Genomic DNA, 25,260 nt, shown 5'->3' on the forward strand with positions numbered 1-25,260 from the left:
GTTCTACCCGCATCCCTGAAGAGATCCATAATTCATGGCTGTGTGTCCAGGATGTCACCGCTCCAGCGAGCTAGCATTAAATATTTACCTCAGATCATAAGCCACAGCCATTGAGGCCTGCTTGTCCCTTTAGGAAGAGTGTTTTCAGTCTCAGCATGCATGAAGAATCCCAGATGAGCCCAGCGACTGGAGCTGCTTTAAGATGTTTGAAAATCAATCAGCTCCAAGATGCATCTCATAAGTCATCACGCTCTAAATGCTAACAGCACAGGTACCTCTATGCCACATGCACAGCATATTGCTCTCTCTGCTGTGTCAGATGGTTTTCCTGCCTCTGTGAAGCTTTTTCTTTTCTTTTTTTATGGGCGTGCACAGTTCTATATATTTTCTGTATTTGCTTGTGAGCACCATACTGTTGGCATCTTTTTTTGCTTGCTTTCTCATCAGCTCTCTTGCTCCCCTGATCATGCACAGCAGGTATTCCGATCCCCTACTGATGAGATGAAGGTGGGGATGGAGGAAAAAGTGGAAGGAGAAGTGGAGTGGGTTTGATTGGAGGAGGAGAAAAAGAGGAAATCATCAGCTGTGAAACAGAAATGTGTCTGAAACTTACACGACAGGGGTCGTAGTTTTGTTTTTTGTTTTTACACTTGTTTTTTATAACAAACAGCAAAAATTACACTATTTCTAGAATACATGATCAATGACTTGGGGAATAGTTTTTGTTTTTGTTTTTTATGGATAACTGAGATTACAGTTAGAGGACAGTTTTAGCACTGCTAATAGCCTGAAAAGTTTGAAGAGGATTCCAAAAGGACTATTTTCCGAAAGTGTTACTTGTTTGTTCTTTGGGCTTTTTTGTAACAAATATACCGATTTTTATGTGTATTGTGTTTTCAGCTCAAACTTTAGAATTTATAGCTTATTTGTAGTTTAGAAGTTTATCTATAAACAGCACAAGAACTACTTCTGGTGGGATGGAAAGAGAAAAAGAGAGATGAGGAATAGAAAAGTAAGTAGATGGATACATGAAATCAGAGTAAATGCGATATCTGGAGGAAGGCACCTAGTTGGAAATCTGTGTCAAGACTGAAGATGGGCACACATCACAGGAGGGTGGGGGTGGGCTCTCTCACTGGTGGCTATAGTGACGAAGAAAGGGAGGACTTGATAAAGCCAACATGACACCAGGTATTAGCGCCTATAGGCCTCCTGCTGAAAAATGGATCAGTGTTTATTTATTCAGGCATTACTAAAACAGGCAATAAGAAAGATGCTGTTGATCCCCGCCAAAAGCAGTTTGCTGCCAAAATGCTGGCCACATGAAGCAGAGTGGTATAAATAGCTAATTAAAAGCTTTGGGTTATTAAAAGCAAGGCTATCATATTTGTGAAGCGACTGCACAGAAGTTAAGACAGGAGAGAATGTCAATATTTCCGCTTTGCTCAGTCAGCGCTTACACATTGTTTACACATTGTAAATCGATATACCTAATGCTGCTTGAACAGTGTAATTAAAATGTTAAAATGTTTAATGCCTTCCTCAGCCACGAGATAAGGTGTGGACACAAAAGCAAATGTCAGACATGTTTAGTTTTAATTAGGCAGAGGGAGACGGCCTGAAAGTTTCTCTGTTTTTCTTTTTATAGAAGCTTTCTATGAACGGCTCACTTTTTTCTTATGTATATATCAAAGTTTTATTCCTCCTCCTCATTGAATGAGCAGAGTGATTTTATATCTCTTTTCTTTTCCTGTTCAGTGCCATTACTTTGGACAACACACTGGTTATCTTGTCTACCGTGGCACCCGATGCCGGACGCTACTATGTGCAAGCTGTAAACGACAAGAATGGAGAGAACAAGACCAGCCAGCCCATCACCTTGTCAGTAGAAAGTGAGTAACCCCATATACGTACGCTAATCAAGGCTTAATTGGAAACGCATTTAGGCGTACTTTTACTTTTATTATCATGTCCAAGCCTTTTAAGTTTTTGAAGGAAATATTAAACATTCACTTGACATCATGAGCCTTTACATACCAGGCTCACAGTTTGATATATTGGCTTGAAAAATGTGTGACTACTAACTGTTTTTAGTAAGCCCCGGTGCAAAAACAGTATTTAAAATGGCAAAAGGAGAAAAATGTCAAATTCGGTGTCCATCAGAACCAACTTTCAACTGTCTTGATGAGAGCTAGATGTATGAGTTATGACCCAGAGATCAAACAGTAGTCTTCAGGAGAAAAGCCCAAAGGCACCTCTTCAGGTCAGGAGTGTGACCTGGTGCGCCTTCCTGACCTGATGCGCTCATTCAACATTCATCCTCCAGGCAGAACATTGTGTGCACACTGAAAGCACGTTGAAAAGAGAGAAGTTCTTTGGTCACGCCATTAGTCTGTGTTGACCAGCTGACCCTCTTGACAGTTTAGGTTCCCCTTTTAGTTCTTCCTCTTGACTAAAATGAAATTCAAGTTGAAGGCCTGCTTTAGAGACGATCCAGCGCATAAGTAAATTGCCGGCTTTAAGCAAGCGTTTTAACCCTCTCAAGACAGGCGTTGCAGATTTGCAACAGTTGAAAGCTAACAACCTGATTACCCCACATACATATTTTGAGGTTTTTTTTACTCAGAAGTACCACTGCAGGTATTCTTTTGTGCATTAGCAACAAAAGCTTAATTTGAGCCTGAGAGGGTTAAAATACAGCAGTACTGGGAGTGTTCCAGAGATGCATAAAGAGACGACCTCAAAGGAATATAGACAGAATTTGTCAGGTAAATTTTTTAATTGTACCTGATTATGTTTCCCATCACTGTGGGAGATTTAAGCTTAACTACCTGAGTCTGTACCAATACTCGCACGTTGCAACATACATAAACACACACACCCACACACGAATACATGCACAAAGTAAGAGGAAGCTGTACGGACAGAGGCACAGGTAGATTGTTCTTCTGCCAAGTTAGTTAATATTCACAAGCATCCTTAGCTTGCATGACAAAAAAAACCAAAAAAACACAGAATACACAAATCAAACCAATTCGGTCGGCTTCAGCTCAGCAGAGTGAGATATAAGAGGAAACCTAACAGACAGCATCTTATGACATGGTAGACTGGAGTTCATTATGGAAGTGAATGAGGAGGGTGAGGGTAAGATATTATAGTTGACAACACAAGGGAGCAAAAATAGCCTGTGGCACATGTTGAGAACAATGGCAGAGTTGATTATACAAGTGCTAGAACACACACACACACACACGCACGGGTTCAGGCTATACAGAGCACGTAGCAGGAGGTCTCGACTCAGCAGGTGTAATGGGAATACACGATTTATACGAATGCTCCTCACATATGCACACACATGTGCGCATGCATACACGCATACAAGCAATCAGATGCAGTCTGTTATGAAAGCCGGTATTTGGAGTTTGTGCATGTGTTTGACAGAGCGCTTGAATTTTGCATGTATGCATCACTTATTTGCTGCGGCAGCTGTTGCTGCAGTGATGCCTCTGACACTGTGAGCTTACCTGGGTCCGGCAGTAGTTGCCTAAGATTTGGCAAGGCCAAAGGACAAGGAAAGGTGGAGAGCAGGAGTCATGCTCAATTTACAATTTATATACTCGGGATGAAGTTTTAAAAATTCATTATAATTTCAGCAAGGCTCCTCCTGTGTTTTTGTTCTTCTCTTTAAAAAAAAAAAAAAGATTTCTTTTCTCTGCAAGATAGTAGTTTGATATGGACATCATATCTTGTGATGTGTGTGTTTGTGTCTGTGCATGCATCTTAACACCCAAGACTGGTTAGATTGAGTCATGACAGTCCCTGTAGCTACATCTGACATGTGCGCCCACAAGCACACTTCCAGGGCATGATGGGATTGACGGATCAGTGTGAGTTTATCGCAGACGTGACACATCTCAAGCAGCACACACACACACACACACACACACACTGGGGTTTCCTTGCCATGAGCTGTGCCATAATGAACACACACACACACACTCAGACAAACTCACACAGAAATAAACAAGGATGAGCATGAAGTGTTGAAAATGTGGGCTCAGGCACATGCGGACACACAACAGCCTCTTCGCTTCTTAAGCCTCATGTTAGTCAAACAGTATTTTTCTATCGCTGCTTCTGGTTCTCCGGCATATATCTTGTTATACACAGTGAGTGCACTGTCTCATCGTATCTGACCAATCTCTCTGTCAGAACTCAGATACAGTGCGTGCACTGGTCAGTTTCAATATTTCATGTCGATGAGCACCCACTGGGTGGAAATGAAATTTATAGGTCACTACAATCCAAAGAACCCAATGAAATCTCATCAGAGTGTGCCTCTGTTAATTATATCCTATTCCCATCTATCAGGTTCATTGATCTTTGCTTAACATCTCCATGTTTTGTTGACATGTTTGTGTGGCGACCTGACTTTGTGTCTAGATGTTGGAGGTCCAGCAGATCCCATTGCCCCCACCATTATCATCCCTCCCAGGAACACCAGTGTGGTCACAGGCACATCAGAGGTCACGATGGAGTGTGTGGCCAATGCCAGGTAAAAATTCCTGGAAGTGCAGGGTTTCAAATGATTCAGTACAGTCCAAAATAGAGGATTTTATGGGGCTATTTTTCACAGTTGAAAAGAAAAATAGTCCCAGTGAAATGACCGTTGGTGATATATTGCTGCATGTCAGTGGCAAAACTCAGAGAACTGGGCAAATAGAACCAAAAACATCTACGGTGCTAGATTCTAATGGTAAAGAGTCAGAAGCTAAATGTACTTCAGCTGTATAATTATAATTTGCTTATGTCTGCTTATGTGACGTGTCACACTGTGAGGCTTTATGGGCTAGCACAAAACGAGCATTCTCACAGGGACATGGATGTTACAAACACATCTCACATCCTTCTTTCCTCTCACTAGACCTCTTATCAAGCTGAGTATCACATGGCGTAAGAACGGCGTGTTGGTGAACAGCGGTTTGAGTGACTTCAACCGCAGACTGACCATCCTGAGTCCTGTGGTGAGCGACGCCGGCTACTACGAGTGCGAGGCCATTCTGCGCAGCAGCAGCGTGCCTTCAGTCAGTGCTGGAGCTTATCTGCATGTCCTTGGTAAGAGCTAAAGGCTAAAATATGTTCCTGGCAGGGTCTTGTGTCTATTATTTTTGGGTATTAATATCACTTAGTACTTTTAGCTGTAATTTTTCCCAATACTTGCACACTTCCAGGTGACAATATCTATTTATGAAACTCATTACCTCATAGTTTCACACCAGTTCACACATTTTTTTTCTTAGAGGACAAAAGCAATAAAAAAAAACATTCCTAGAATTTCATGTGAATGTCTGACTATTATAATGGTTCACAAAGTTTATATGACTGAGTGCCACTTAGGAACCCAGCAAATGATGGAAGGCCATATATAAAAATGCATATCAACCACTTTTAGGCTTCTTTTTTTTTAAACAGATGCATTTGTCAGGTTTAGTTTGCAATGATCTGCTTAAAATTGAATAGAAACCCCGGTCTCGTCGAGCGCTACTTTGTCATAGCATAACACGAAGTGCGGAGAAACTAAACCCACAGTCGTGAATTCTTTCCTTTTCACACCCGCTGGCCACATAAAATATTTCCATGGGGCACCAGTGGCCCGCAGGTAGCACTTTGAGAGCTCATGATCGATTACCTTGTAGGTTTACTCAGACACTGCATCACAAATACTATTTGAGTTTTTAGTGTTCAGTGCTGCCTGAGGACAGAAACACATTCGAGTGAAAGCACAGATATTAAGGAATTGCTCTCTCCTTGCTGCTTCAAAGTCAAGATAAGTTTGTCATTCTTCTCTCTCGTGCTTTGTTTGTTATTTGATATCAGTGTCTTTGCTTTTGCATTTTATACAACTTCAGTATTTGGAGCACATTACCATAATGTTTGTATTTCTATTCTTTGCCTGTTGGCCTTAAGGTTTAACATAGTTTTTAGGTGTTTATAACCTTTTTTTATTATGGTCAAGTTAAAGAACAGACTAATATTTTCAGTTTTGGTAGGTAGTTGTATGTACCTTCATATCAGCGTCTACGTGTAGCGACCCACATGCGTCACATATGTAGAAGTAAACTTTAACAGACAAGAGTGACTGTGCGAGCTTGATGCAAATATTCAGTCTCACTACATAAATGTGGTAAAAGCATGACTGTGAAGTTGTGAGGCAGTAAGGGGGAAGTGTTATTGATTTAAAAGGGAGAAAACTAATGGTTGGCCTCAAGAAATGGTTTAATAGCATTGCTTGAGTCACATTTATTCCATCTGACTGAAACACTTTGATGTTTTCAGGGTTATGATGTATAAGTTTGAAGGATAGCCTAACCATTACAGAATACCAATTACTCACTTCTATAATCAAACTAGTCTCACCGTGTTCTGCTGCGTTATCTTATATTTGGCCCAAAATTCAATACGTTTAAAAGCAGAAATAACTTCTGCTTTAATCTCGCGTTGTTGTTTTTGTGTTTCACTAATGTGTCTGCTGTTTCAGAGCCACCACAGTTTATAAAGGAACCGGAGAAACACATCACAGCTGAGATGGAGAAGGTGGTTGACATTCCCTGTCAGGCACGGGGTGAGAGCTCGCTGGTATTACAATAAGAGAATGTAAAGTAAACCCTATCAGAGGAGAAATGTTTGAACTGAACCCCAAACTCTCACTCGCCCACCCTCTGCAGGAGTGCCCCAGCCAGACATTGTGTGGTACAAGGATGCTTTGCCTATCGACCCAGTGAGAACACCCAGGTACAGGGTGTTGGTGGGCGGCAGCCTCCAGGTCAACGGCCTACTGCCTGATGACACCGGCATGTTCCAGTGCTTTGCCCGAAATTTAGCCGGAGAAGTTCAGACCAACACATACCTGGCTGTTACAAGTAAGTGCTCCAGCAGCTTTTCAAGGAATTACTTCACCCAGATAATTGCTACTATTAAACATGTTGTAAAGTGCTGAATTTGAGCTAAACATTCACTTTTTCTTTTACTGAAATGTGTTAAATATTCATGCAGCTCTGCTAAGCTTCAGCTTTAGAAATGTCAAAGCGTAGTATTTTAAAAATGGAATCATTTCAGAATACTGAAAGCAGGTTGACTCTTGCATAGAATGGTTATAAATGGATGTATGGATTTACTCTCTGCAATTCAAGTAAAAAAGCTAAATTTGTGATTATAAAGACAAGTTAAGTCTTTATTTTCATTTAAAAAAGAAAATAACATCATGGTACCAAACAAAGCAGTGACCTGTGTATGACTAGGCTAGTAATGGCCAATCTCCCAGGACAAATGCGAAAAGTGAAGTAGGGTTTTGCTGTAAATGAGCGTGTGAGCTCAAGGGCCCTACGCTGAGTGAATAAAAGTCCAAATAAAAATAAAAAAGTGACAGTCTGTTAAACAAACTGCTGCACTCTTGGTTCTCTGCCTTTGGAAAACAAACTAATTCTCATCATACAAGAACCTGACTTACTGTAAACACTGCAAGAAACACTCAACTTGGGACATGAAATATAGATGAAAACCACAAACAAAACTTTGGTTACAGGAAAAAAAACCACAGAGATGCATCTTTTTTTTCTGTAGTAGTGGCATTTTTGTCTCGTACTAAGAAATCCGATACCTAGGCAGTGAAGAAAAACACTTTAGATGTGCACTACGTCTGACAGCAGAGTTGTGATTGCGGCGTCGCTGTCAGTTGACAATATTGCAGAAGGGAAGCTTCCCTATATAAACTAACAATTAGGCCAACAACGATTAAGTTTACATTACTGTGGAAAGGCGAAACATTAATCACGTTTGCTGCTAAACTGTAATCACCTAAATGATGGGAATTTAGAAGTCTTTTTTTTCCCCTGCGCTTCTGCCACTGTTGGTATTTGAAAATAACTGCTAATTTTGCTCTCACTGTGCATCTGTTTGGCAAGTTTCTGACATCTAATTTTCTTCACTTTGTCTCAGTTCCTGCTGCCTTCGCTCCACGCCGTGCCGCGTTATCAGAATTCATAATATTCCGTCTCGCTAAATCACCCCTTCCATCCCTGTTTTTCTCTCCTCTTCTTCTCTCCCCCCTCCTTCTATGATCTCATCTTATCGTCTTCCTTTTTGTCAACACAATCATGTTTGTACTTCTCCTTCAGCCCTACTCCCTGTGTCCTGAGATTAGCAGCGCACCTATGACAACTCCCTACTCCTCCTTTCCTCCGGGAGTGATACAGTTTTCTGTCATCCTATAAAAGCTTTGATTTATTGCATATCATAAATACGGATTTTAGTTATCTACAAATTGCCTTCTTTTTCTGTCTATACTTCTTCTCCATTCATTTTCTTTTCCTTCCTTTCATATCCGCTATCTCTGCGGGTGCAAAAAATAGACCGGCAGCAGACAGTTATGGCACCGAGGTGAAGCCTGTGTCAATCCGTTTGGAATTAGGGGGACAAAGCATCGACTAAACACTGCAGCTGGCTGCTGCTTACAAGAAATACGTTTGAAGTGGGGCTTTGCCTCAGACAGTTATTCTCTCACCTCTATAACCCTCTTACCCTCTCTCGTTACTGTACTGAGCTTCCTTTATTCAGTGTGTGTTTGTCTACCCTCAGGCATTGCCCCGAATATCACAGCTGGACCCTCTGATAGCACTGTGATCGACGGGATGTCAGTCATTCTGCACTGTGAGACCTCTGGAGCTCCAAGACCAGCTATCACCTGGCAAAAAGGTCTCTTTTACACGCATACTCACACCACGAGAGATTGTGATGTCTGTTATCTGTAAAACATTGGGACCACAGTTTGCTGTGGCTTAACAAATAAAGCCTGATTTGATTCCTTTACTGGGATTTACCTTTTGCCATGTTTTTGTGTTTGCATTCCAATAGCAGATCAGGGAAGCAGCATCCTTGTTTTTGACAATCTGCTTTTCTCATTTTTTTCCCTTCTGTTCTGTGTGACCCTTTTCTCTCTGCCTACCACTTCTGCTGTCCGTTCCCATATGCCAGGTGAGCGCGTGTTAGCCAGCGGTTCAGTCCAGCTGCCCCGGTTCACCCTGCTCGAATCAGGCAGCTTGCTCATCTCGCCTTCACACATCTCTGATGCCGGGACCTACACTTGCATGGCAAGCAACTCCAGGGGCATTGACGAGGCATCTGCTGACCTTGTTGTTTGGGGTAAGTGGGCTTTTAAAAACACATATACCTGATGTAATGTGTTGAAAAAGTCCTAACTTTGTGATAAAAACAGAAAATGAAAGAGTAGTGCAGGTTTACTGAGAGACGTGTTTATCAGGAAACAAGGTTGTGCTGTATAATAACAAAGGAATGCTCAATTTCTAAAAACAAAAGCATTCTTCTGTGCAAGCCTGGATTCATCATTTTGGTGTTTTCTTCAAGAAGCCATCAAAAGACAAAAGACAAACCAGGAGCAAGTCATTTCGACTGAAATGAGTTTCCTGAAATTCATTTTTTTTTGACATTTTGTAGACCGTTTCCCCCTCTCTCACTTCCTTCATCTTTTTCTCCGTCTATCTCTTTCTTTTCTTCTTTATTTTGTGTCCACAGCTCGCACTCGGATTACCACCCCCCCACAGGACCAGAGCGTTATCAAAGGAACTAAAGCCATTATGAACTGTGGAGTCACACACGACCCAAGTGTGACAGTCAGGTAAGGGTCCATTTAGAAACACAGATTAATTAAGGCACAATGCATATTTATATACAACAGTTTCTACAGGCTGTTAGTAAAACTGATGTCACCTGAAAGCAGTAGATGCTGTTACTCAAAAAAGGAGGCCAACATAAAATAGGCAGGTTAAAAGGGAGTCATTCCCTTTTTTTCTTTTTCTTTTGTTTTTAATGAAAAAGGGCAAAATACAGCAAATCCAAAAGCGAAAAGTCAAACACTGAAAGCAAGCAAGCACTGGGAAGGAGCTAATGCATGCAAACAAGCAGGAGAAAAAGTGAAGAGAAGCAAAGTAAGTCGTGCGGTTTGTCTTCCTGATTAACCCGTCCCACGAAAGGTGAATAAGTTTTACCCAAGCTAAGCTGTCATGTCTTATATCTGTGAGAGATACGGATTCGTAGCAGAGGGAACTTCATTCCTTGATTCATTTTTTTTTCCTCCTGGCAGAAAACTATTTCAAAGCCAGTTCAGTGTACTGTAGGCATTTGTATAGGGACCTTACTCTAAGACGTTACCTTGTAGGCAAGGTTTGAATTATTTCTATTTTCTCTTTATTTGCTCCTGAAACAATTATACACGCTGTCAGGTTTGCAGCTGAGAGAAAATACCTGAAATTGTCTCAGCTGGCACAAGAATACATCTAAGCAGCCCACTAATTTAATTAAAGTAAAATTTACCTGTGCCTTAATGATGCGGCGTTGATTGGTAACCCTATTAATTTACACACTCACAGTTTGCAGCCAGCGTTTCCTTCAGACTTTAGCTGCCACAATTGTGTTTCTTTTAGCCATTGTTATATTTCTTTAATCTTCATTCCTTTTATGGTGGCTATAATAGTTTTCCTTGTGATCTCTAGACCTATATGTGTGTACAAATGTTCATCTGGGGCATGTCAGTGTGTGTCACAGATGCATTCTTCATTGTTTGGGGCAAAATTTTAAAAAACTTACTTATTTAGTAGGATATAACATTTTGGAAGAAACTTTTTTTTTAAATTAAAAACAACAACAACAAATCTGAAACTTTGCCAGCCCTATCATCTAAATGTGCCAATGCCCACGGTGTCCACAGATCAAAAAACCGAGTTTCAAATGTAGGAGTCACATCCTCAAAAGCTGCAGAATCTTTTTTAGTTCACGCCAGGAGAAAGATTCGACCAACACATACTGATCAGAAGACCCCAGAGACCCCAGAGACCTTTACTAATGAATGTGGGTGCCTGACCGTGCAGAGGAATCTTAACTTGACTTCTCAATTTGATGGCGATTTAGCATAAAAAAAAAATCAAGGCTAGTTAAAAGGACCTGTTTAGAAGCTTTGCACCACTATCTGGATCACTTCTAAGGGACTCAGCCGTGTCTTCCTGGTGAAGAGAAGATTAAAATAGATTAACTCATCCTGAAACTCATCCTAACCTATTTTTATGTATTTCTTACATGTTTAATACCTAATAAATCTCTGCAGCTGAGCTTTTTGTTTTTAGATTGGCTAATAAAGACGCTTCATCCTCAGCTTGGTTGTGTATGTCATTTAATACCCTTATTATCTTATTTTCACCACTACAATTCTGCTATAGGGAAGGGTTAAGGGTCGCACAAAAATAAATAAATACATGCACTGAATTGCTGTTACTACAGAGAGGAAACCTGTGACCTAGACATACACCTACGCCTGTTAACCATGTTTGTCAGCCACCAGCATATACATATTTCTTTACATAAAGAGTCCCTCGCACAATATTTTACAGCTGCTGCCCAAACCAGCGCAACAAACAACCCTTCCACAGAAAATGTAGTGAACTCAGAGCATGTAGCTGACATCAGTAGTGATCAATAGTCCCTTTCTACTCGGAGGAGAAAGCTGCATTTGAAGCCACGTTTGCGCCGCGCAGTTTTGATGAGTGTGAATCGGTCGTTTGATATGCACCCGTCAGCCGCGATGATATGCGGGGCACCTGTGATGGTGAGTTTGAAGAGACAGGGGAGAGGAAGATGAAAAACCACACTAATGACATGTTTTTCTTAGATTGTGGTCGAATAAAAGAAAACCAAAACCTCAGTTTACTCTTTGCTTTACTGTCAAAAAGAGTTAACCTGCAATCTGAAGGTGACATACATATATATGTACCTGATAAGTTCCACTCTACAGCTGGTGGCAATTAAATTATCCAGCGTTAGCTTCTGGAAGTATGCTAGAAACGACTTTTGACAGATAATTTCATGGATTTAATTGAGCAATAAAGTGTAAAGAATGTGCTTAACATGCAGTATGAGTGTGTGCGATTGGCGTGCAGGTGGTGAGTAATGCTATATTGTGACTAATTGTAATAATGGAAAAAACACAGAGGCTGGTGAATATCGCAGTTTCCTTTTTTTTAAAATGTGTTTAAATTGATTGACTGATGCAGTGGAAGGAATGGATGCAGCAGATGATGATGACGTTGATGACATTTAACAAGCCAGCTGACTGAAGTCTTTGTATTCCAGGCATGTCTGGGAAAAAGAGGGCTCAGTGATAAATGTTCAGTCCATCCCCCGCATGCGGCTAGATGCAGATGGTACGCTTCACATCTCCCAAACCTGGTCAGGTGACATAGGCACCTACACATGCAGAGTGACCTCTGTTGGAGGCAACGACTCCCGCAGCGCGCACCTCCGTGTCAGGTAACAAGCCCTCCTCCCATCATTCACCATCACCATCGTGCGACTTTCTGTTTACCGGCCTTCCTTTTTCCTCTCACCCTTTTGATTTTCCAATATTCTCCAGTGTAAAAACACAGGAAGCAACATGTTCTTTGTAGAGACACAACACACACACAGAGGCGCAGCACAGACATTTACATGCATACGCATGTGCGAGCGCCAGACACACGAGTGTTTACCACCACTGCTATTCTGTCTGTTCCTATTGACACCACTGACTCATTTTCACTTAAGTGACGCCTGTTCTTCCTCACCTCCCCTGTCCTCATTCTCACCTGACACACTTCCAGCCCCAGGGGACCTCCGCCTCCATTCTCCATCTCCGATACTACACATGCATGCACGAGCTCTTCTGTTTTTATTCTCAAATCCCTCGCTTCCACATAACTTTGCCTGCTACGGTTATACTTTGGCACACAGAGAGCCACAGCAGCGAGAGTGAATTGAATATGAATGTGACATCAAACTTTCTGTTTGCCAGACTGACTGACTGATTGTTTCTGTCTTTGTTTATCGTGCTATCGGCCGTCTCGTTGGCTGCCTGCCTTTTGACTGAGTTACCGTCTATATCAATTCATTGCTATAAGGTTTATCTATCAATCTGTCTGTGCTTATCTGAATTTATGGCTGAATGAATTAATGATCCTCTGCTTTGGCCTCATTTATTCATGTCTCCCTGTGCATTTTCTTTCTATCTGTCTCCTTATGCCTTTCAATCCCTTTCCTCCCTCCAGTGATATCCATCTCGTTTTGTTTGCCTGTGTGTCCATCTTGACAAGGAACCATCTTTGCTGTCTCGTCTCGCCACATTTCATCACCTGTCTAACTGATCTCTCTCTTACAAAAGATTTTTGCCTTACTTTAGATCTGTACAAGCGATCTTCAGAGAAAAACGAAACGTTCGCTAACTCCCTTGGCTCCGCGGCTTGTTTGCTGTAATAGAGAGATTCTTTTATTTATCGCTCTTGTCCTGCCGTTCCCTGCAGACAGTTGCCCCATGCCCCAGAGAACCCTACGGCCGTGCTGAGCAAATCTGAAAAAAGAGCCATCGACCTGGCTTGGGCCAAGCCTTTTGATGGCAACAGTCCCCTCATACGCTATATCCTGGAGGTTTCTGAGAACAGTAAGTCATAAAATGTCCTGTCTGTTCCAGTCATGCATCCTTCTCCTGCATCCTTCTCTACCTTCTATTTGATGAGTTAGGTTTGGGGAACTCAGCTCATGGGATTAACAGTGCAGCAGTGAGTTAAAAAGAGGCTGGTTTAGACTCCTGTGTTCACAGTGTTTTTCCCAAGGAGCTTAAATGTAAACAAATACAGCAAAAAATTACAAGAAGATTAAATAGAATTTGAGATCAGGATCAATATCACTAATTAGAAATGTCCATCATTGCCTTTAGGCTCAGCATGGATTTGTAACTATAGCGCAGTCGCTCTGTCCAATTTGCATTGCTGAATTAAATGCACTGAAACGAGGGGCTTGTCACTGTCGGGTTATAACACTCATAAAAGTTTCATTATGACATGATTACCATTGAAAAGTAACCCGATGCAGAACAAATGCCGGTATAAGCAATTTGTTCGACTGGCATAACATCAGCGTAACACCTCTTTGGAACACTTTCATATAGCCTACAGGCCTTCTTTTGCATATAGCGAGTAGACACCGGTAGCATCTCCTCAGTCATATTACTAGCGCCAAGCTTCTTAATTTTCCTCTGACTTGCTGCTTTAGCCGAACTAAAAACTAGCCGCTGTCGTTTCAGAGCTGTTGCACCAGCATCATTTCCCTCCTCCGTGGGCCACCGGCGTTGTGGAGCGTCTGTGCTAATCTTGCAGGTGTCCGTTATTAAATTTGAAGTAGAACTCTGTGCAGCTGACACTTATTATCACCCAGGCACGCAATTAGAGTTTCACTGTTGTGTCTTTCGTCTTCAAAATAAAGTAAATACTTCCACAGCTTCTCTCTTTTCTGCCATCTTGTAAGCTGAGCTACACGAGCAGACTGGTATTTGTCAGTGTCACGGAGTAAGAGGGAAACGGAAACAATGCTTTTGGGACTTTTGCTTTGTATTGTTTTGTAGAATCAAAGAGAACAGGAAGGTGAGGTAAACAGTATTAACATTAATGGTTTGCCAATTTGGAAGAAGTCCCTGAATAACTGAGGATCCAGGTTTTCCTGCCATCAAAAAACATGCTAGGCTGATTCTGCTGTTGTTGTCCCCTTGATAAATGCACTGGCTTAAATCTGGAGTTGGTCTCAGGGTGCTGTATGTCAGCTGCTCTCTGCTCCTAATACTTAAATGCAGAGACCAAGTTTCCCTGTGGGTACCAATACTGTTATTGCTCTTCTATTTTGGGTTTGTTTGTTTTTTCAACCATTGCTTGGTTTGTTTCATTAAATTGAATTTTAAAACCTTCTAAGACAAAATGACTGGAAGGCATTAAATTGAAAATCCCTTTTGATATTGGTGAAATTCCTTGGAATGTAGCACTCCTTCCTGAATGGAACAATAGCAATAACTCAGGTGTGTATTTGTGTGGATGCGCATGTAGGAAAAAAGGTGTAAAAGTTGATTTTCTGTCTTGTAGATGCTCCCTGGGCCATCCTGCTGGCCAATATTGAACCAGAGTCCACAGCAGTGACGGTCAACGGCTTGATCCCAGCTCGCTCCTATCAGTTCCGCCTCTGTGCTGTTAATGATGTGGGAAAGGGACAGTTTAGCAAGGAGACAGACCGGTGAGCTAAAGACACTTTTTATATCTCACATCAACATTTTAAAAGCTTTTTTGTCCCTTTCAGCACACCATTTAATTGGCAGTAGCAGTGAGAAACCTAAGCAATGTCAAAAAACAAGAGTCAAAACAGGACTTTGTTGGTTGTTAGTAAACAGTACATTGTGTATATGAGATCTGTTTCCTAGACAACCGGATTGACTGATCCCTTCAGTCAAGAGTCGAGAGAAGAGGGATATACATGTAAGCCTCCCGAGGAGAATACACATACAAACGTGCGCAATTGCATGTAAACACGCATTTTCAAACACACAAACACCTACTGACTCTGAAAGCCACAGGGAGGATTTAGGTTTGAGGCGAGACCGCTGTTGGCTTCTCTGTGGCCTCACACAACTTCAAGCACTGATTGTTCTCCCTATCCCTTCTTGCCTCCATTCTTTTCCTCCACCAGTCTGTCACGCTGCCTCCTGCTGGGAGCTCCCAAGCCATAGGAGAGCCATAGGGAGCTTCATTTGTGTGTCACGGGGGGTGCAGCACAGAACTCTCCACGAGACCATTTGGGACAGTTAGTGCCAGTGATCTCGCTCCCATCTCTCATACACATTTTCTCCCCAGACACACGGGGTGTTTTATCACAGTAGAAATATAGCTTTTAGGTAGCCTAGGTACCCTTTCAGTTCCTCAGAGGTGATTTCAAGGTGGTGAGTATTGCACGTATTTCGGAGAGCAAAAGCAAACAAGAAACGGTGACAGTTTTTTCACAAACAAAAGGATATGGAAGGACACAGTTATGAGACAGAAGATATTGTACGGGGAAATGCTTCAGCTGGAATTTCTTCATTTTTTAAACTTCTGCATCGAGTAGCTGGAGCATTAAAACTAAAATCCTGCCTGCCTAATAACTCATTGGTCTCCCTTGAAACAAGCTCTGACCTATTAAGGTATAGACATGAGATCTCTGGGGTTGCTTTAGACCTTTGTGAGTGGGACCTCTGTGGACTGAACCTGTTGCAGTGCATCCCACCGGATTCCTATTCCTTTAGCTATTCCTGAAAGGGTTTTTGTGGGGCAAGATTTTATGCTGAGAAAAGGACTGTATGTGTGCGCTGGGTCTATAGAAATGTTTACGTGGCTGGTACATGACTGCCAGGACCCAAAGCCCCCCATCTCACATGCTTAGAGACCAGCAACGACCCTTTGCCAATTCAAAATCCTTGCAAACTTTACTGAGGCTTAAGATAGCAGAAAGCAGACAGCAGAAATAGATGTTTGGTGTTACACACGAGTTATCACATGTTAGTGGTTTTAATATAATGTCTTATCAGTGCAATATTTGTGTGTGTGTTCTGCAGGGTCTCTCTCCCAGAGGAGTCCCCCAGTGCTCCTCCTCAAAATGTCATTGCTAGTGGTCGGACCAACCAATCTATCATGATCCAGTGGCAGCCTCCACCGGAAAGCCACCAGAACGGCATCCTCAGAGGCTACATCGTTCGGTAAAATCTCCACAGACACCTCCCTGTCTCTTACATTTATGTGAATGGTTAGAATTTACACAGTGTTGATGGTCCATGTTTTAAAATGAGGGACTCCAAGTACTTTCTCAAGTCAGTGTAATAGAAATTTGATCATATTTTATATTTAAAGGAAGCTACAAAGTGGTGTGCACATCTATTGTGCTTCCTTTGTCAGTGTTCTTACGTGATGATGGATTTCGTTTTTGATTTGTGACCTTCATATTTTGCATTTGCACATTCTTTCTGAACAGACAGAAGTCTAAATGCTCTTCTACAGCGTTTTGTAAAGTGTAAAATATTCTTCTAACTTTATTACCAGTGCATATATTATTGATCCATCTATTTTAATTTATGTCTTTGGTTTTGGAGTGGAAAACTACTAGGAGCAGCTCACTTGGAGTATGTTTTACATCCCTTACCGCTGTATTTAAAGATATACATGCATATCTTGTCTGTGAGGAAAAAAAACAAAACAAAATTTAATGGCTGATTTGACTTAAAAAAAACTTCAGCAAGTCTATTAGGTAAAGTCAGCAATATGCCAAACTGACTGTAAATCCTGTAGGCATGTAATTAGTTTGGTTTTCTGTCAGGCTTTTTATTCATTACATCCAAATAAAACAGCAGGTGTTTTCCAGACAACAGTCAGTGCTGTCAGTTTTTAATTGCTTGTTGGCTAGTGCTTTGTCTCCCCCTAGCAGGGATTCTAATGCACTGCTGGGCTCAGGTAAAATAGTAATGTCTTTGTCAGTGAAACAACTAAACTGTCAGAGATAAGGTACAAAATCTGCAAACACATGGACTCTCATCCAGAACAGGTGTCCAATCTTCTGAATAGTCCAACAAGTTTATACATGTCTATCACAGGTATCGTCTCACTGGGCTGCCTGTGGACTACCAAATCAAGAACATTTCCAGCCCAGATATGACCACACTGCTGCTGGAAGACCTCATCATCTGGACCAATTATGAGATTGAGGTGGCTGCCTACAATGGGGCAGGTTTGGGCACTTTCAGCCATAAGGTTACTGAGTGGACCCTGCAAGGAGGTAAGCACTCAATAGCTCTTTCCTTCTTATTTAATGTCCCATTATTCAGTGAGCATGCATGTATATTATTTTTTACTAAATTCAGTCAAGCTTATCTTTAAGATGTGTCAATCAAGCATTCAGTATCTTACAAATACAGTGTAAATCTTTCATTTAATTTTATTTCTGCATATATATTACTGAAATCAGCTCTAAAAGCTAGTGCTAACTGTTATCTTCTTTGTAAGAAACACAATGATGTGACTCTAAAACCCATAAATAGGTCACACCACTGCAAACAAACCCACAAAGAGTTCTGGTGTAAGGTTTAAGTACCAGAGAGAGAGTAATGGTGGTATCTGCTCTGACCTACGCAGCAGCAATCAATACTGACATCTAAACAGATGCAGGCAGACTTCCAACAGCGAATTGAAAGGCATTGTCACACCCTTGCTTTTTGCCTTCTGTTCTTCTTTTATTTTTTCTTCCGCTCTGTCTCACTTTTTCTTCCTCTCCTCATCCATCCCAGTGCCCACCATAGCTCCAGGCAACGTGCAGGCCGAGTCGGTCAACTCAACAACTATCCGTTTTACGTGGGCAGCCCCTAACCCCCAGTTCATCAACGGCATTAACCAGGGCTACAAGGTCAGTAGACGCCGCAGTGTCAACACCACCAGTCATCACATCCACTTGGCAGACCTGTCACAGTTGAGCATGTAGTATTACATGTAGCACAGGGGATTGAAAAGCCAGGGGGGTTAACGACATTTGGTGCCAGTGTGAACAATGGATTCTGTTCATCGATTTGTCAGTCTGAGGTCATTCTCTTTATCCTCACGACCATTTCTCATATGTAACTTTGTAAGGCTGCGTGCCCATAATGATAAATGTCTTCATTATTTTGTCAGACGCTCTCAAATGTAGGCTATCTCTGCCCCTCTTGTGTGCACCTTGAATAAATGTAGCCCACAGGGATTCTCAAAACTGCATCCATGGTGCAGTTGTACTTTTCTGCTGACTCCACTGAGACTTAATTATGTTTTTGGGTTTTTCTTCTCTCTCTTTTTGTCTGTCTGTTGAATGACAGTCCACAAGTCTTAGTCAGCTTGGTGGAAGGGTCATACTGTAAAGACCCAATCTGAATTTTAAATACCAGGATTTTCTCCCGGGAAAGAGACTTAAGAAGCAATGAGAAAAGGGGAGGTAGATAGTGTGGGCGGTGATAGAAAGTGTGTCAAAAGCAGAACGGAGAGCTGGAAAATGAAGGCGGACAATCAAGCATTTATCCCGCTGACATCCTCTAGCCAATTCTTTACTTCCCTGGAAGCTCGCTCACTCTGAAAACTGGAAACAACCCAATAGACAACCATTGGGACTCATTACCAAGCAGCTAATTGGTCAATCCAGACCCCATTTGTAGATGCTATATGGTGTGCAATGATGGAATGCTATCATGTCTCTCTTGAGCCTACATTGGCGGAGTTATTCAGTCACTCTCCCCCAGTCAAAACCTCTTTAGGGCATTTTTCTAAATATATTTGGGAGAGCTATGATGCCAAATCTCTCCTCGGAGTGGCTTAGGACCACCACAGAGAGACACTACTGTTAGTTTTGTGAGAATTATTACAGAAGAAAAAGGATTAGTCGCTTTATTTTCAACCGTGTGGGTAATTTCCTTTCTTTTTTTCTATTTTTTTCTTTTGTTTTTACATTGTTTTCCCCCCACTTTAGTTGCTGGCCTGGGAACCTGGAAAGGATGACGAAGTTGCCATGGTAACAGTACGACCGAACTTCCAGGACAGCGTCCATGTGGGATATGTGACAGGTCTGAAGAAGTTCACCGAGTATTACACCTCTGTGCTGTGCTTCACCACACCCGGAGACGGCCCCCGCAGCCCGCCTAAAGCATTGAGGACGCACGAGGACAGTAAGTGACTTTTCTTCCACACTTTTGCCTCTCCCACGGTGGCATGGGGACACATGCATCTCACAGTAACACATCCTTTGGGCAAGATCTATTATTCATGTAGTAAGGAGTTGTAGAAAAGTGCTAATGAATGAGTATATTCGGCATCATCATAATTGGGATATAGTTCTTTACAGAATATTTGCGAAGTGGTAAAAATTCCCAGTGTACCCCGGCTCATATTCACGGGTTTTTCTTTCTTCGTTTTTTTCAAATTTTAAAATCCAAACTCTTAAGATGTCAGCAATGAGTGGCTATTTCCAGATCCTAGTCAATCACCTGTACAGCTGTGGCTCAAAGCCTCTTAGGCGTGCTCATTATTCTTATTTGTTCCTATTCAGCCCCCGGTGCAGTGGGTCATCTGAGTTTCACCGAGATCTTGGACACTTCACTCAAAGTCAGCTGGAGTGAGCCCAGCGAGAAGAATGGAGTTCTCACAGGTACATTCACATAACTCCCAAATTATACTTGTAGCCAGAGGCAGAAAAGGTGAGAAATAGCACCTTTTTTTTTTCCAAGGTGGTATTTGTCAGAGTTGGGTTGACAGACACCAGTCGCATGAGGCAGTGCTCAGGTTGAACTGAGACCGGAGGATTTGGTTTTATATTGCAGCTGCTTGAACTCATTTACTGAAGCCAGCCCAGGAGAGGTTCTTTATCGTTAGTTGTTGTTTTTCTTTGTTTTTTGTGGGGGTTCATGCACATAGTGCTTCCCAAGCCACAGACAGAATATACCAGCAATAAGACAACACTTGAGAAAAAAAAAAAAAGAAAGAAAGAGAAGAATATTTGAAAAATGACATTTTTCAGCCAACATTGTCTCCTCTCCCAAGCTCTCCATATGAAATATCTCTCAATAAGGCTCCCTTCGAGAGGCATTGTTCAAGTCTTTTGCAATCGTAGAAGAAATATACAGAAATGTGACCATTTTAGTATGAAACAGTATAGTAATAAAAGGGCAAAAAGTCCTTAAATTATCAGACATAATAAAGACCAATAAAACATCACATTGACTGATGAGATAGATCATTAAAGTGAATCTTTCAGTGGTAAGAGTGCAGAAATGGTTATTTGGCTTTTCTTAAAATTACATTCCCTACTACTCAGTGATTTTTCTATAATACTGGCCAATATATTGTTTCTATTATTTTTCATGCAACCACGCCATCGACTTATCAGTCGCTTAATGTGCAGTAAATCTTTCATTCCATCGACTCACATGCAGAATGTTTTTTCTTGAGTATTACGTTAAAGAATCTAGCTAACAAATTGTTAAATGTTTGCACAGCTTGATATTTAGCAGCATGTTGTAAAGTATTTTCCAACATTTCAATGTGTTGCACGCTCCCAGGAGACAAACACTGACATGCCATGTGAAATTATTGATTTGGCAAGAAATGCTGCTTAATGCTTTGTGCAATCACATGAAAAGAGCTGCTGGCCAAGGAGCAAATTGCATTAACTTTGAGCGGGTGAGCATGTGTGTCTGTATGTGTGTATGGGAGTGGGCGGAGGATGCGTGAGTGCAGGGAGGTATAATCACAGGCTTATTTAATTTGCTATATTCAATTTTTGATGAAGTTAATTTAATATTTCTGTTAGCTTGCCCTGTAGCACGCAAGCCTGGAGTTGCTATTGTAGTAAAACTGCTGTCAGATTTTCCCTTGGAGGATTTTCTGTCCGTGTCCACTCATCACTGCCTCTCCTTAGGTTACCGCATTTCTTGGGAGGAGTACAACCGAACAAACACCAGAGTCACCCACTACCTGCCCAATGTCACCTTAGAGTACAGGGTCACCGGGCTCACTGCTCTCACCACCTACACTATTGAAGTGGGAGGAATGACCTCCAAGGGCCAGGGCGTGCTGTCCTCCTCCACCATTTCCTCTGGTGTTCCACCAGGTTAGTAACCAAGCATTCACTACAGATACATGAGAGCCTGTGTGCCCAAAATTTTTTATTCCAGATGATATGAAAGATTAATTAAAAAAAAAAAAAAAAAGCAGCTTTTAGACATGAACTGCAGCACTGAACTTTTCCAAACATCACCAGGCAGAGGTGCACATGACAACACAAATTACTGCAGTATATTGAATGTTAAATAGTCTTTAACCTCCTAGCTCATACTACAAGCCTGTGTGGTGTCATCTTGCATCAATTCTTGCGAGTATGAGAAAAGCACTGAAAGTTCAGTGACTTCACAGCTTGTGAGTGGTCAGCTCCTCCAGCAGAACGCTTTCCCCCAAAAAACAAAAGACAATTTTCCAGATTTTTCTGACACTGTCTAAAGTTCATGTGTGAGAATGGATACACACTAGATTCTACATTTCTCACATTGCAGTTGCATCTTTAATTGTGCCCGCCCACTTAAGTCCCTCTCCAAAATGTCAGTTTGTATTGGCAGCTCCTGTTTCGATGTTCATTCAGTCTCATTGTAGACATCGTCAGCATTCATTTTTTCCGTACTTGGAGAGCGCCCTCTGGAACAGAAGACGTTACACAATTGTGTTGAGGCTAAGTATAACTCATCCTTGGTTGAGTGCTCTTTGAAGAAATAGTCCCTGTAAAATCTGTTAACGGTTCATGTCTATTTTGAGGAGAGGTGGTGGCATGTTGTGAAAGTGAATGAAAGTACGCTTTTACATGATGCCTGCAAAAAGCAAGTGTTAGAAAAATTGATTGACATTACAAGTGCCATAGCATTTTTTTTTTTACATACTCAGACAATATCTACCTTTATCCGCATGCCTTCATTCTCAGGCAGTGTGCAGTTCCAATTAACAATCATAAAACCTTTCCAAGCTCAATTAATTCTCAAGTCAAAATTGTGTCTTTATTCAAATTAATGAGCAACTGGGGACCTTTACTGAACCTTCCCTTCCCGTAGATTTACTGTCACGCATTGAACTCGGTGCGCACACTCAATGTTGTCTGGCGCCAGACACAATGAAATCTGACCCCGGTCACCTCATCTAGGACAGAAGCCAAAAAAAAAAAAAAACCTGCACATGCACGTATCTCCCCGACATTCGTGAAATAATAGCTCCCTCGATAGCATTAAGGACGATTACAGTGTTTAATGATTTCATATTTGCAAAACGGTGCAACAGAAACACAATGCCCACGTCAATTACTGGAGCTACATTTAGAGGCCGTACATCTGTGAAACCTGTGAAATGACAGGCTGTTTTATTGAGAACAGGCCTCAGTGTAGCACTTACATTCAGAATAGCAATTACTCCCATTGTATAGGTATAAAGAAAACGCCGATGTGCCTGCAACTGTACTGTAATGACCCAGCTAAAAGCAGCCTTAGTAATCAGTCATGCAAATAATTTAGAGGTGGTCATTTTACAGCGACACATAATCTGCGTTTCATTATGATTGAATATATTCACATTTAAGCAATCTTGGAAAAAACAGTTTAGTATCCCCATGTGGCAATGATGATATCTTTTTTTCAAAAAATACTGGGTCATACCGATGGGCTATGGTTTGGATTAATGTCTTCAACTAGAATTTATGTTAACTATATTGCGCTTTGGGAAGAGGGGATTGCCTAGTAGGTTTAATATTTTAAAAAGTATGAGGTAAAAAATGATGAATAATGAATCCGTTTTTGCACTCGCATAAATTATCCAATCCTACCTAGACAAGCACAAAAAGTGTTGATATTCATATACGCAAAAATGCTTTCTTGCTGTTCTTTGAATTCACCATTTTCAGATTTGCCCCCCCCCCCCCCCCTTCTCCAGGATTACCAGTGAATAATCCATTCTTATTGTTTATTTAGCTCAAGTGTAAACAAGTAGGATATCAGATTGAATCATATATCCAGATAACTGCAGTGTAATTGACATTCATGGCATTGTCTCTATCTGTGTACTGTGTGTAAGCATCTTTTCCAAATCTAATCTTCTTTTTTGGTGTCTTGGCTGAAGGTGGGAGCACTCTGGAGAGAATAGGATGAGATAGCAGAGAAATATATGTGTGCAGTATCTGTTCTGCCACAAGAGGGTGCTGTGGTTGATGGATTTTCCTATGTAGTCCACAGACTCAACAACTTGCCCTGTGGAAGAGGCAGCAAGAGAAAAATATCCATATCTTAGTGCACATTCTCCAGTGACATAGTAATATCAGCCCAGTTATTGCTTTATGTGACTCTTTTAATTGTTTTGTGTGTTTATTTTTTGCTTCCTCACAGAGCTTCCTGGCCCTCCTACCAACATGGCAATTTCCAATATTGGCCCACGCTCCATCAACCTGCAGTTCAAACCTGGCTATGATGGCAAAACTTCCATTTCCCGCTGGCTAGTGGAGGCCCAGGTGAGCCAGATTTTAACTGGAACTAATAATTTATTTGTTTTTTAGTTATATTTAAAAAGTTCAGTAAAAATTCACTACTTTCCTCGGTTCCTCAGAAAGAGAGGTGCAGTATTTGACTCATCTGTTGTCTTATTCCCAGGTGGGTGCAGTAGGAGAAAATGAGGATTGGTTGATGGTCCACCAGGTGTTCAACGAACCTGAGGCTCGCTCCTTAGAGGTGCCAGGTCTCAACCCATATACCTCATACAGGTAATTACTGGAAACTTGTTTCTGTGAATCTTTACTGTGTACCTGAGTTCCAAAATTATTAAATACAAAGTACTTCTGCAGACATACTACACATTCACCTCAGTACACATTCTCCTGTGGCAGAACACATGCTGAAAAGAACAAATAAAAACTGATCTGCTGCACTGTACTTTTGTACAGACACACAAAGTCACATCAGTATTAGTGTTAACAACTTAACAATGCCAGTTTTAATTGAAAGTAATCATGTGCCATTTGTGTATGTGCACTTTCATTTCAGCATGTCCCAGCAGCTTATCTTATTATGTTTTCCTTTAATTTGAATTCAAGATTATTTTAAAAGTTTTTTTTAAGTGTATGCCTGATTTTTATCTTGGCTTGTTTTTCACAATCGCATTCAATATAAGCAATTAGCATTTCACTGAGCCAATCCCTAAAGGCTCACAACAGCTATAGTTCTCATCATTCCAACATCAGCGCTGCCACTTTTCATTTCAATATAGTTAAATGCAAAAAAATTGCTGTTTTGCATATTCAGGCCATAACGCAAATAAGCCCCCCACAGCATATCCATGCTTTATTCATATTCAGCGCTCTGATCTTGTTCAAATGCAATAAGCCTCATGTAAGAGGATGCAAGTGCGACTATAATGCTGATCATTGCAGGTTCATTTTAAGCTGCCAGATTCCCAGTTTCAGGACTACAGCTGAAATCAAGTAAGTGTTTTCTCAAGCGAGATTCATGTTATGATGTTCAAATCCATATACCAGGTTTCGGATGCGTCAGGTGAACATAGTGGGTACCAGTCCTCCCAGTCAGCCCTCCAGAAAAATTCAGACCCTACCAGCTCCTCCCGACATGGCCCCTGCCAACGTCACCCTGCGCACCGCTAGTGAAACAAGCCTCTGGTTACGATGGATGGTAAGGAGAAATCTTTTTCTAAAATGCCAGTTTTTGTTAGTGATGTCACACTGTAAGAAAAACTTGATGAGTTGAAGGAAACAGGCCTGTTAGTCAGTCCAATCTCT

At 41.4% G+C, this 25,260-nt stretch overlaps 1 protein-coding gene across 6 annotated transcripts in view; it reads left to right on the plus strand.

Annotated features, from left to right (window-relative positions):
* Window positions 1–25,260, plus strand: part of sdk2b (sidekick cell adhesion molecule 2b) — a 282,756-nt gene that overhangs the window by 230,211 nt on the left and 27,285 nt on the right. For all 6 annotated transcript variants that reach the window (XM_076887659.1, XM_076887661.1, XM_004556690.6 and 3 more), the window contains 20 exons: window positions 1,759–1,892; window positions 4,444–4,555; window positions 4,925–5,115; window positions 6,539–6,622; window positions 6,726–6,920; window positions 8,635–8,751; window positions 9,031–9,198; window positions 9,589–9,691; window positions 12,196–12,372; window positions 13,398–13,534; window positions 15,003–15,150; window positions 16,502–16,642; window positions 17,531–17,712; window positions 18,221–18,336; window positions 19,423–19,618; window positions 19,999–20,097; window positions 21,367–21,558; window positions 23,861–23,982; window positions 24,122–24,231; window positions 25,003–25,153. In XM_076887659.1, the coding sequence (XP_076743774.1) occupies window positions 1,759–1,892; window positions 4,444–4,555; window positions 4,925–5,115; window positions 6,539–6,622; window positions 6,726–6,920; window positions 8,635–8,751; window positions 9,031–9,198; window positions 9,589–9,691; window positions 12,196–12,372; window positions 13,398–13,534; window positions 15,003–15,150; window positions 16,502–16,642; window positions 17,531–17,712; window positions 18,221–18,336; window positions 19,423–19,618; window positions 19,999–20,097; window positions 21,367–21,558; window positions 23,861–23,982; window positions 24,122–24,231; window positions 25,003–25,153 (2,875 nt within the window). The remainder of the gene's footprint in view (window positions 1–1,758; window positions 1,893–4,443; window positions 4,556–4,924; window positions 5,116–6,538; window positions 6,623–6,725; window positions 6,921–8,634; window positions 8,752–9,030; window positions 9,199–9,588; window positions 9,692–12,195; window positions 12,373–13,397; window positions 13,535–15,002; window positions 15,151–16,501; window positions 16,643–17,530; window positions 17,713–18,220; window positions 18,337–19,422; window positions 19,619–19,998; window positions 20,098–21,366; window positions 21,559–23,860; window positions 23,983–24,121; window positions 24,232–25,002; window positions 25,154–25,260) is intronic.

This window comes from Maylandia zebra, linkage group LG8 (assembly GCF_041146795.1).
Source record: "Maylandia zebra isolate NMK-2024a linkage group LG8, Mzebra_GT3a, whole genome shotgun sequence".
Taxonomy (NCBI): Eukaryota; Metazoa; Chordata; class Actinopteri; order Cichliformes; family Cichlidae; genus Maylandia; species Maylandia zebra.